At 48.4% G+C, this 12,386-nt stretch overlaps 1 protein-coding gene across 2 annotated transcripts in view; it reads right to left on the bottom strand.

The window, feature by feature from the left end:
- IGSF11 (immunoglobulin superfamily member 11) overlaps positions 1-3,347 on the bottom strand; it is a 108,265-nt gene extending 104,918 nt beyond the window's left edge. Inside the window, exon 1 of one of the 2 annotated variants that reach the window (XM_040596851.1) lies at positions 3,106-3,347. In XM_040596851.1, coding sequence (XP_040452785.1) covers positions 3,106-3,178 — 73 coding nt within the window. In that variant the 5' untranslated portion in view covers positions 3,179-3,347. The remainder of the gene's footprint in view (positions 1-3,105) is intronic. The other variant, XM_040596852.1, reaches the window with a different exon arrangement.
- Between the last annotated feature and the right edge of the window lie 9,039 nt (positions 3,348-12,386).

Below are 12,386 nucleotides of genomic sequence, written 5' to 3'. Positions count from 1 at the left end.
CTGCTAGGGCTGCAGAGCTGGTGCAGGGCTGGGAAGGACAGGTGGGCTAGGTGGGCTAGCACGAGGATGCTGCAAGGCCACAACTTAAACACTCGGTTGCAGCTGCGATAACCTCAGACTGGCAGGAGGGTGAGGACCAGAAAAGTTGTGTGAAAAGTTGCAGACCTGCTGTTGCATTGATGCAGTACTGCCAGGCACGCACACACCCCTCCCCTCCCCTGATCTTGCAAGATCCAGCGGTGACAGACTGTAACACACCAGCATCTCACTTGTTGCGATACTACGTCACAGGATCCAAACACCATCCAGTTTGGGAAAAAAAAAAAAAAAAAAAAAAAAAAAAAAGTTGGTTCCGCAGTTTAGCTATACCCAACGTGCGATTTCTAACACATTTGACAATTTGCAGTATGCTATTTCTGGCTATGTAGCAGGACTGGTTTGCAATCACAGGTTTGGTTTCAAAGCTCTAAACATAATTCCCTCCTATCTTTCCCTAAACTTCTCTAGGGAGCCTGAAAAATATTATTTCCGCAGAAGTTATTATGTTTATAATACTTTTGAGGGAAAACACAGATGATGCCCCCACCCCAGCAGCATTAAACATGGGTATTATAGGCCCAGAGAAAGCGGTCATCTAGCTCCAGTTAAAAAGAATCATTGCTATTCTACAGATTTCAAAATAACATAAGAAAAAGTGACTATAATATTTGATTGACATCTCACTACGAAGTCTGACTGTATTTTATCATAGGCATAAAGTGTGAGAATGATGGAATGACCTCCAGGGACATTTACTCCCCACCACTTTTCATTTGTTCAGCATTAAGTATTTATTCTGATTATACACTCTTACAGTTTCTGATCCTTTCATTTTTAAACCTTTCACCTTTCATTTAAGTATCACTTTGCATACGACCCCATCATTTTTCTCATCTATCCTCCAAACCAAACCTAAAGCCTCAAAAAGGAAGAAAAAAAAAATCACTCTTCCTAACCAGACTTGGCAACCCAGAGCAGAAATACATTTAGTGATCCTCTGCAAATGTTGTTTAGGGAAAAACTCCTGATTTTATTTCAGCTTTCATGAGGGTATGTCTGTTCCTTACTTTATCAGGGTTTTCTTCTCAAATTCAAGAACCACCAAAAACATGGCCATGCTGTGTAACACAGAAGTAACCATGTGTCACAGCTATTTTCATCTACCACCGCCTTCTAAAGACTCTTCCTAAGGCAAAAAGAAAACAAAAACAAAAACAGGCCTGAGAGACAGGTGATCTTTAAACCTTAAAGGAAAGTTCAAGAAAAAGCAGATAAATATTTCATGGAAAGGCGTGTTTCTGTGCCTAGTTGTCTCCACTGTCATCGTCCCCACATGCCCTCAACTGAAAAAAGAAAATTAAATATGGAGTCAATCTTTTTGCCTAAAGAGATAATTAAATGCCCCTTTAATTTTAACCTTAGATCTGATTACTGTTATGTGTTTTCACAGAGATATCACATCAACAGAAACACTTCATCACTTACATGCCTCTAACTGCAGTAGGCACAGTAACTTTCTAGGCAGTTACACCTTTGCAATGCCTGCAGACAAAAAATTATGGCATCGAGAACCTGAAAGTTATTGAACTCATTTCCAAACCAGGAAAACTACAAAAAGTAAACAAACAGCATGAAGTGTGAAACAGCTGAGATTAATTCTTTCAATTAAATGCTAATAAACTTCTTTTTCTTTTCCATAATTCATCCCTCTGAAGTCAGCAGGTGCAATCTCCAGTTAATGCATGCGACTCAGGCTCCCAAATGTTTTCTGAGAGGAGGACTCAGGGTGCTTTTGGGGCTGAAGTGTTTGTGAAAAGTTCGTCCTGTCCATCGCAAGACTCGTTTCTCAGTGGGTCCTGAGGCGCAGGGAACGGCCTGCTGCGCCTGGCAGGACAGCGAGAGCCAGGCACAGCCACCCGAGCAGCTGACTCCATCCCAGATCCAGACTGCGGGGAAGTTTCATCCAGACCTTGCTGAGACATCTCAGGTATTCTTGTGGGAGATCCCGTCATTTCTTACTGTCCTCCCACTCCCTCAGGGATCACTCCCAGCAGGTTTCCCAGCTTCCCAGTAGCGAAGGTGGGTCCGCAGCAGTGCCCAGCCGGCTCAGCAGAGCTGTGCCCTGCTCACTGCAGAGCAGACCCTCCACAGAGCTGCTTAGTGGACCTCTGCATAAGCGAGCAGACCTTCAGAAAATTACCTTGTAGACCTCAGTAAAACACAACTGAGCAGGCCTGCTCTGAAGTTTGGCATTACTTAAAAGAAGTAATTAGCGCCTGATCAACAGATGAGTCTGAACATCTCGTACTTTGTAGTTTCCTCTGTTGCCCTTATCGCAGCACCTCCTGGTGCTCCCCAGCAATGCACTAAAGTGATGTGAGTAGCATCTGTCACATGCAGTTTGTTCCCTCTCCGCACAGAGGGCCAGGCTACACACCTTATTTCAGAAGGGCTTTTGGGGGCAGGAGGTGATGGAGAGGTTTGGCTCTCTCCATATCCCCAGGGAAAGGCACTTAGAGCTGAAGGAGCCTGCTGTGAGGCTGGGAGGAAGAGGCCGGGGGGACACGGAGGGCTCCGAGCAGCCTGTCAGCATCTCTGCAGAAAGTTCCCTGCTACCTCAGGGCCTAAAGAATAGCCCAGAGTTTTCCACCCAGGTGAGCTTAGCAAGGGGCTAGGCCCAGACAGCCGAGCCTAACGTGAAGCCCGGCTTAAAGCGAGTTTGACAGCACCATAAGAAAAACAAATAAATATATATATATATATATATATTTATAATAATAGTAAGGGGGATGGTGCAGGGGAGGCAGCAAGAGGAGCCGAGCGGAGCAGCGCTCCTTCCCCACGCCTGCCTGCAAAAGCACTCGCCTGCCGCCGCATTTCCGAGCATCCCCGGTGGGACCGCAACGAAAACTTCCCCACCGGCTCGGTGGACGGGGCATCGGCGTGGGGACGGTAGCGGGGATGGGGCGGGCGGGGGTTCCCCCGCCCGCCCCATCCCCGCTACCGTCCCCACGCCGATGCCCCGTCCGTGGGGACCGGTCCCCGCTCCACCCGTGCGGCACTCACCTCGCAGGGCCAGGAGCGCGGCCAGGGCTACCGGCACCCACCTCCCGCCTCCTCCGGGGCGCCGCCGCGTCATGCCGGGCCGGGGCGAGGGGCTTAGCTCGGGCCACCGAGCCCTTCCTTCCCCCCGCAGCCGCAGGTGCCGCTGGTGATGATGATGATGATGGTGGGACCGGCGCCGTCCCGGGACCGCCCGCTCGCGGCGAGGCTCCGCCGTGCCCCAAGCCCCGGGAGCCCGGGGAGGGCGGCGGGTGCGGCCGCCGGCCCGAGAGCGCAGCCTGGCGGCCCCGAGCCGCCCCCGCAACCCGCCGGGCTGCGGCTGGCACCCCCCCCCCCGCACCGCACCGTGCGTCCCGTCCCGGCAACCGGCGGCACAGCCCACCCCCCCTCCCTCCCCGCGAGAACGGGGGGTGCCCCCCCACACCACCCCCACCCCCTTTCCCCGCCAACCCGCTGCATCCGCAGGGATGCTGCACGGGCCCGGGTGACGAGTCGTGGTCCAGCACGGGTGGGAGATCGCCCCCCCCCCCCCCCGCCCCGCATCTCCGGATCATCGCGGCAGCGTGGGGGGTTCTTCTCTCCAGGGCTACTGCTGCACGGAAGAAAAAAGCGACATCACACAGCAAATTATTTGGGATGTGCTGCATGGGACCAGGCACCGCTGCAGCGCACGGTGTAAATGCTGTTCAAAGGTAGGAGCCACCCTAATGCTGCTCTTCAAAAGCCTGGGAGACACGAGTGTTCAATACCCCTAAAAATCAGACCAAGCCACCTCTGCAAGGAGTAAGGCAGCTCGTGGAGCTGGGGCAGAAGACACAAGTGCTCAGTATCCCTAACAATCAGACCAAGCCATCTCTGAAGGGAGTAAGGCAGCTCGTGGAGTTGGGTCCCGCAGTACTATGTAACACAAAAATCTCCAACAAGTTGTGTCATGAGCTTGAGTAATTGCAGTCCTTAAGGCTACACAGAAAACCCAATCCATCAAAACCCCGCGCACTAGGCATCAAGCGTGCGCATAAAGGGTGCCAAGGGAGGAAAGGAGCCCTTTACAAATTTAGGGTGGTCGTTGATGAAAGGATCAGAGCAGAGAGCTCACACAGGCCAACTCGTTGCACATGGTCAGCTCCCCGTCCAAGTCTGACCACGTTAGTTTTGCTCTGTGAACATAAGCAGTGTGGGTAGGAAAATCCTCTAACAATTCTGCAAATGTACGATTGCTCCATTCCCCTACACAGTTTCCTCCCCGCCAAAGCCTGGCCTGCAGACAGCCAATCCACCTTGTGAAGCTTCTGGCTACCTCCTTCCCAGCCAGAGGCCCTGGGAGCATCCCCAGGCCCAGCCTGCCCCGTGGCTCAGCACCTCTCAGGTTTCTGCCCCCCGGGTTGCCTCTGAAGCTGCACTGACCCTTTATGTGGCTGCATTCCTGCTGAGAAGCGGAGAGCTGCACCTGGGAGTGAAGATGACAAGAAAAGCATCTGGGGTAGCGGAAAGCAGGACAGAAATCACTTAAAGCAACATGAGAAAGGTAAGCTGGTGCCTGCGGAAACAGTAAGTGGGAAACTAGGTCCCATCTAACCAGCCTAGGCTAAGCTCTGCCTTGCCCAGCATCAAGCTTTGGCACCCTTCTACCAGAGGGCTAGGTAAAAATGTCACCCCAGCAGTCCAGGTTTACTGATTCTCTTGGTTCTGGAAAGAAAGCTCGATTTATGAGGAGCAATGGTTGATCTGCCCTTATCTGGTGGTGAAACTCCTGCTGACTCCTGTGTGGGCTGGGGTTTCATTTAGTGACTGGTGGTACAATGGGGTGAGAAGGCTCCGTCAAGGGGTGTAGCCGCAGCCTCTTTCCAGGTCTGTCAGGTGCCTGCTGCATACCCTCAGGCATCAAACCTGACAATGTGGACAGCCTTACAGGCCCAGCACTCCTGCAAAACCCCCTCCACTCCAGCCCTGCCATGGGCAGGCAGGCTAAGAAAGAGTTCTGCTCCATTAAGGAGCCAGCTCTTGGCAAACGCTCAAGCAGCTGAAGCATAACACTTCAGAAAAGCACTGAAGGGAGAGTCATAGCCCAGCTGTTTCCCTCGTTCTCCAGCAATATGGGGACTGAAGTTTTTCATCTAGAAAAAGGACAGAGGAATATGGTGTTCTTATTGATCAGAAGCACCCCCAGGAAGCTCCCGTCCTTCTGGGTACGTACAGTGACTACCTGGAGGAACGCAATGGGGATGTCCACGCTCCTAACCACAATGAAAGCCCATGAATGTTTCTTGCCAAACATGACCTCTTTCACCAAAGTCAAGGGCAAAGAGCATACAGCATGTTGGGCACAGTGGTCTGCCACTACCCTTACTCCTTCAGGTAACTTCCAGGGATGAAAAGACGGAAAGACAAATCAAGTAAAAACAAGAAAATTTGCATATTCTCCCTAGGACTGCCGCACTGCTTTCCTGCTCTGCCAAGACTTGGAAGCTCTTTTGACCTAATGGAAATAAGCGTGATTTTTAGTATAAGGACACACTGCATTTTGCAAATGCCATCCCAGCTCGCCTTGGACTGTTCCTTGCATCCTGCTGTGCATCAGCTGGTAGGTAAACAGCGAAGATCATTTTGCCCTGTACAGTGGCTGAATTAATGTGCTTCCTAAAGAGTGCAGTGAGTGTACCGTGAATCGAGAGCCTGCTGGTCAGAGAAAGCATTCCTCCCCAAAACAGACCCAAAAGATTCCTTTCTGACCCAAGCTGGCAGAAGCAGGGAGCATTTTAATCGCCTTTAGGATCTGGACACCACAGCAGATACTATGTCTTACCTGCAAACCACAGTGACACAGCAAGTGACTTTAGCTGCTTCTTGCAGCAATTGCAAGAACAATCTGTGGCCACGCTCCAGAAGGATGGAGCAGCCACAGGGAATAATAATCTTCAGATGCACCAGTCAGTCCTCTCACCCTGGCTCCCTCTCCGCCTTACCACCACTTCCAAAAATAGCTCTCAGATTGTACAGAAAGGACGTGGACGAGGAGATATTGTTCCTGGAACTCTGAATTTCTACTTGAGCTGCCCTTGAGCCTTCCCCAAAATATTAGGCTTATGCCAACCTTTGATTCAGTAAGTACAGCACACTCCAGCCGGTTGGATGCTGGAGCTAGGAGCAGGCATATATTTGCTCCTCCAGCAGTCTATTTTCCCACCAGTGAGTGTCTACACCTCTTCCTTGTCACTGATGGAATAGCACGTTGTGGATAGAGGAGAATCGCTTGCAATATCCCAAGCATCAAATGCTGGCAGGCGACCACTGCAGGACTCAGTTGTGTTACATCGCTCACAAGAACGGACGTGGGATCCTTAAACTGAATGGCCAAGGTATTTGCCAAGGCTTTACACACTAGGCTGGGCAAGGACAGAAAGAAACCACTCCCACCTGCTTTTTTCTTTTGAAAGAATTATGATAAGTAATGCAGTTCTCATGTCTCAGGGAAAAACATCTTTCCGAATCAAATTTGAAAAGGTGGCTTTTTTTCTGGGATAATGCTTTCTTTCTTTTTATTTTTTTTTTCCTTCTCCTTTTTCCTTAACATGGCTCTAAAAAAACACCAGTGGGGACGCAGTTGGGTTCAAAAGCTGCAATAGGTGCCAAGTCTTACATCACCTTTGCTGTCTCCCAGCTTGTTACTGGGTTATCTATTGTCAGATGGGAATTTATTGAAGGTGACATTGCTTACAAATTGATCAAAATCAGCTTCAGTGAAGTGTCCTTCCAAGATATAAAGAGATGGATAAAATTCACTCAGTTGATCATTAATAACTTCAGTCTGTGGAATTGGTTATCTCCTTTTGACAGAGAAAATAGAGTCTGCAGATTGAACTGTTTTAATCCTACCCGAGAAGAAATATGACAGACCTTCAGAGATACACCCAATTAACTATCTCTGTACCTTTTCAATAAAAAAAAGTTTAAACAAAACCCTAGATTTGTTTTGCTCAACACCTGTGTATACAAAACAGATGTCACTAACCAGAAGAAGAAACAGCAACACTCCTGTCAACTCATCTATCCCAGGAGATATTTTTTTTTTTTTTCTCCTGGCCACAGTGATGGTTTTGTGGGAACACTGTCGCAAGTGCAAAGGTTTGAGGGTTTAGAAGTCTGCGTACCGGAGCCTCAGGCCCAGGAGAGGTGGGTACTTACTAGTTTGCTGTCTGCCCTCAGCGTCCAGAGGTGCAGCCCAACAACGCTGCTCCGTGAGCCCGATGCCCTGCCAATGTAGGCTGTCGGGCAAGCGCTGCCCACATGCCGGTCAAGACACCCTGATCCCTGCCACAGCAATGGCCTCTGCCTGCACGCTGGCCATGTAGCGAGACCTCAGGAATATCCGAGCGAAACCCGTGCTTGAAAGAACAGGCAAATTTCAGCACTCCTTCGATGCCAGATGGCAGGAGAGGATGTGTCCATGGAAACCCGGGTGGATTAGGCGTACTTTCAAACTTCTCGGCACTGAAGTAGGCCACCACGCTGTTTCTTTCTCCAAGGCCACTTTGACCCACCCCTTGGAAGTGGTCTCTCTCCACCTGTCCCCACTTCACGGGAAGGGAGCCACACAGACAAGCTTCACAAGCACCCAGGAGCTGGGCTGAGGCACTGCTTTCCCCTAGACCTTTCTACCCTTGTGGGCACGCTGGTTTGTCTGGTGTCATCATCACGGGTATGTGGTAGCTGTGACACACCAACTTCACCTAGTGCACCGCAAGGTGCCCCTTTCCTCAGTGGCGTGAGGAATAACTGTGTTCCTGTGCACCCCACCCCTGTGACTTCTGACCACCCTGGAGCACCCCAATGCGCTTTGAGCTAATCCACAATCTTGTCAAGTCTCTCCATCTTTTCTACATCTTCTGATTTTTCCTTGGCTGCTCCCACAGTAAAAACAAGCCTCCTCAGCTACAAAATCCTCTCCCCGCCTCCTGCCCAGAGACTCCCTGTGTTTCAGTGTATGTCCATAAAATCAAAGCTTTTTATTCAATATTTTGAAATCCTTCATCCCTCTCACCCCACTCCCCCAAACCCAGGCCACGCAGACAAGTCTGGAACAAATTGCTCCCCAAGGCTTCAACTAAATCTTTTCTTCAGACATGCTGTTCTTGCTGTGGTTAACAACTGCCCATTGTACCCTGTCAGGTGGACGCTGCCACCCCCGTTAGCCAACGGTGGATGCTGCAACCACATAAAAGCATTTCATAATGCTGCCATTTACATAATAACTTTCTAAATGGTACATCGACAGATTTTCCCAAATCATTACAGTAGGTGAATTAAATCTTCCACTAAACACCAGCAAATGGTGGTAACGACAAGTCTTCTAAGTAGCACACCCCATAAAGCTCAGAAAATGGAAATCAATCACTCTTCCATTTTTTTCCCAGAACTGCTGAAAGAATTTATTACACACAGCCGTGACAGAAAATAAATAGATGACAAAATTGAGAAGAAATACACTAAAGGTAAGAGTCATGTGGACATATTCCTGCAGCTGTGATACAAAATGGGTCTTCAAGAATCTTGTTTAGTAGCAGTGTTGCTATGCCTGTGAGGGTCTAAAGATATGTGAGGTGCAATAACTTCTACAGAGAAGCAATAACTTTTACTAGACCAGCTGATGCAGCTGAAAAATATCAACACGCTTTTGGGCACATTGACCTGAAGAAGGGCTTCCATGCTTGAAAACTCATCTGTTTTTTCCTTATTACATCCACTGGTCTAATAAAAGATATTGCAGCTTTCTGCATTTCTTAACTGTTTGATGTTCATTGGCAACTAGTAAGCACACATAATGTTTTTCAGCCACTTGCTTTTCCTATGAGGATTACAAATGAATAGAGGCCAGGAAAACAAGAGGCTAAAATCCTTCTGCCAGTGGACATATGGCCACTTTGCTTAACCTTGGTGTCACTAATTTTACCTGTATCAATAACCTCTAAAAATGACTTTTAAACCAGTAAGTCATCTAGAAAAGCCAGAGATATCCCAGGTAATGGTGAAAACCCTGGGAATATACAGGACAGTTTGGAGAGCGCAGGGCAGACACTTCCAGATTCAGCAAACACCAACTTTGCCAAGCCCAGAGAGCAATGCGGGTACCTCTGTAGCACCCTCACGGCTGCTCCCAATTCAGAAGGGTTGCCTGGCTTGGGGACCACGATCTTGCCCATGTTACTGTGCAGCTGCACAAAATGTTTCTGTTGGACTGTGGCAGGAGAGAGCTCAGATCTTTGGTATCCACTGTGCAATGTACCCTGGATGAGACAGATGGCCCATGCAGTGATGGGGGTTTACGTCTTACTGGCCTAAAGATCAATCTGGACAAGGTTTCCCACCTACAAGGCATGATGCTACACACATTTTGGAGAGTATGCACCTCACCCCTGTCTTTCAGTGCTTTCATGGAACAAGTGTTCAGCACCTTCTGGGTCTGGTGTGATCCTCCATTACAGGGACCCAACCGCATCCCATGTGTGACTCCTCCAAAACCTAGGCAGCCATGGGGCAACAAGTCTTCCATTTAGAAGCAACATAAGAATAAAGTAATATAAGAACAAAACATAAGCTTGCACTTTGACACAACCTGCTGGTTAACATTTCTAGCTGTCCATGCTTCACTTCAGGCTCAAACCTCTCCTTGCAGCAGCATTTGCTGTGCTGCTGGGAAGCTGCCCTGAGCCCATGCCAGCTGATCTTCCTTTCACCTGTTCTGGAAGGAGTCTAACCCAGCCTGTAAATCACTGCTGACAGGAATGCAAATTTCCAAGCTATTATTGACAGTATTGCCTGCCGTTGCTTAGTGTTAGCCACGGGCCACACGGTATTTATCGGAGTACTTGGCGCCTTAGGAGTTAATAGTATCCTGGATGTGCGCAAATTTAGCTCTGCTGAACATACTGCTTTGGCACGATATGCCATGGCTTCCTATGCAGGGCAGGGTGTGCATAATTCACATTAGCCTGGGCTAGAAAGGGTTTGTTCCACAGCAAAGAGACAGAGAGCAGAACTATCTTCTCTTAAGAGATCTTACCATGCTCGCTACATAACGAACAGTGAGGATGCCAGGTCCTCAGGGCCAGGATTTTAGCCAGAGGAAGAAGTCATCAGGGCTGATTTAAGGACAGCGGGAAGGATTAATCTCTGCCCTCACCAGAGTCTGGAGCCAGGAGGTCTCAAGAGTCCAGCAGCCACTGTGGGGGAGGTGAGGAACCCTGTATAACACATGGCAGGTTTGTACCTCCTTGTCACGCAATGGTAAAAGGTGAATTTTCAAAACATGTTCACTAATGCTCTTTCAAATGCTCATTTAGGGATTATAATCCCAGGGTCCCCACCAATTCACTAACAGGGGGCAGAGTGCCGTCTCTTGCTCCATTTTGCCCTAGGGCTTTTAAATACCCTGGCAAGTAGGACTTGTAAACACCCTTTTGATGCTCACATAGGTTGCCCAGACACTGTAGTCCCAAGCGAAGACAATGCTAACTGCCAGAAGGTTTTGCTGCTGAAACTATTCCCAACCAATTTTTGCTTCCCTTTATGTATCTAGCAAGACATTTTCTTCTCCCTCCATTGCACAAAACGGTCATTATAGATGGCAATTACAGCACCAAGACTGAAAACTCAACAGGCTCATAGAAGGTAGTGTCCTCTCCGTCCAAATCATGTTTCCTCCACGTCAACACAGGAGTGCAGCTGTAGTCCCACTACTTGCCTTTCATTGTGAACGCAGAACTTCGGCCTCCAGAGCAGAGCTGTCAGCCCTGCACCTTCCCTCACCCCTGCCTTCATTTAGTAGCGCTTAAAAAATGTATGCTTAAAAAGCAAAGTTGAATTGTCTAAGTGCAAAGGAAAGCCTCTTAATTAGCAATCAAATCAAAGAAGAGGGGAAAATGAAGGAAAAGTGTAAAGTGATTTAACATTTACAAGTGTATTTCCTGGACCTTTCCCCTTCTCTTTTTTTTTTTTTTTCTTTTTTCTTTTTCTGCTTTTTTTTGCTGAATCTACCGAGACGACAGCCCCTTTGGGCCAGTTGGACTGAAGAGCGCTGTCTGTAAAGCACTACATTGGGACTGCCAGTTCATTTCACCCTGATGGCACTGATTTATACCAGTGCCTGGTCAAGGATTAAGCCCTCCATCAAATTTTAACAGCCCCTTGTCCCTTTAACAGTCCAATTTCAAGCAGGAACCCTTCTTAGACCCTGGATGTCTCTATGGCAACACAACAAGATCGTTTTGTTCTAGCGCACAGCATTGTGTGCATATTGAAAAGCACAGCTAAGATATTTTCAAGTGCAGAGTCCAGATCAGCCAGTTCTGAAGCCTTGCAAGAAAAATGATTATGCAAATGAAACTCCTAAAGGTGAATGGCAATGAATGCTTCCAACAACAATACGGTTACAGTATGAGAAATGAGAGCAGTGGTCTCAGCAAGGTGCCTCGCTCAGCACTACAAACCCCCCTACACCAGTTGCCTTACTTTTTGCTGATGTCAGCAAAACCGTCTGGGACAGAAGGGGTCACACCGACAGAAGCATTGCTGGGTTTTGTAGCTGTTGCTGCAGCACAGCTGAGACTGAGCATGGCCACCGCACGCATAAGCCAAGTCTCCAGCAATCCTAACGGGGTCCCTCTGACATTAAAAGAAAGGGAATGAAGATGCAGCAAATAGAGCCCTGAGCTCAGGACTGGGCTAGCAGAGGCGGTAATTTGAAAGTCCACTTGCCCCCAGCCTTGAAGAAAAACTGCAACTCACATATTCCCACAGTGCCATCTGACCTGTGATCGGTTTGTGCCAGAGGCCAAAAAGCTGAGCCCGAGGAAAGTATTACTTCTTGTGGGCATCGTTTCTTTTTTATTTTTCCATGGCTAGCACGCACTTGCTGAGTGCCACCGTTGCACTCAAATTCTTGCTATAGACAATACAGAAACAGACCTTGCATGCAAACCCAAAAATTTACTGTCAGTGTAATTGAAATCTTAACAGTCTAATCAAAGAAATATTATTTGCCTAGAGCTAATTATTAGAGGAAAAAAGACAGACAGACAATTATCTGGAAAAAGTCTGAGTAATAATACAGTTGAAATTGTTTTCCACACTTCCTGGCATCTCATCTTTCTCTTTGCAGGGAGGAGCACGATGCTGATGTATTCTTCCTCCTCCATCCAAGGTCCACATGGAGCTGGGTTTATACATTTTCTAGCAATATTTTACATTTCACTCCTCCTTCCTTGGTCTGCAAGTCCACACTGCACCCA

The sequence above is a fragment of the Falco naumanni genome, chromosome 5 (genome assembly GCF_017639655.2).
Source record: "Falco naumanni isolate bFalNau1 chromosome 5, bFalNau1.pat, whole genome shotgun sequence".
Classification (NCBI taxonomy): domain Eukaryota; kingdom Metazoa; phylum Chordata; class Aves; order Falconiformes; family Falconidae; genus Falco; species Falco naumanni.
Note: the sequence above shows the minus strand (reverse complement) of the source record. Positions and strands in the feature narration are given on the sequence as shown.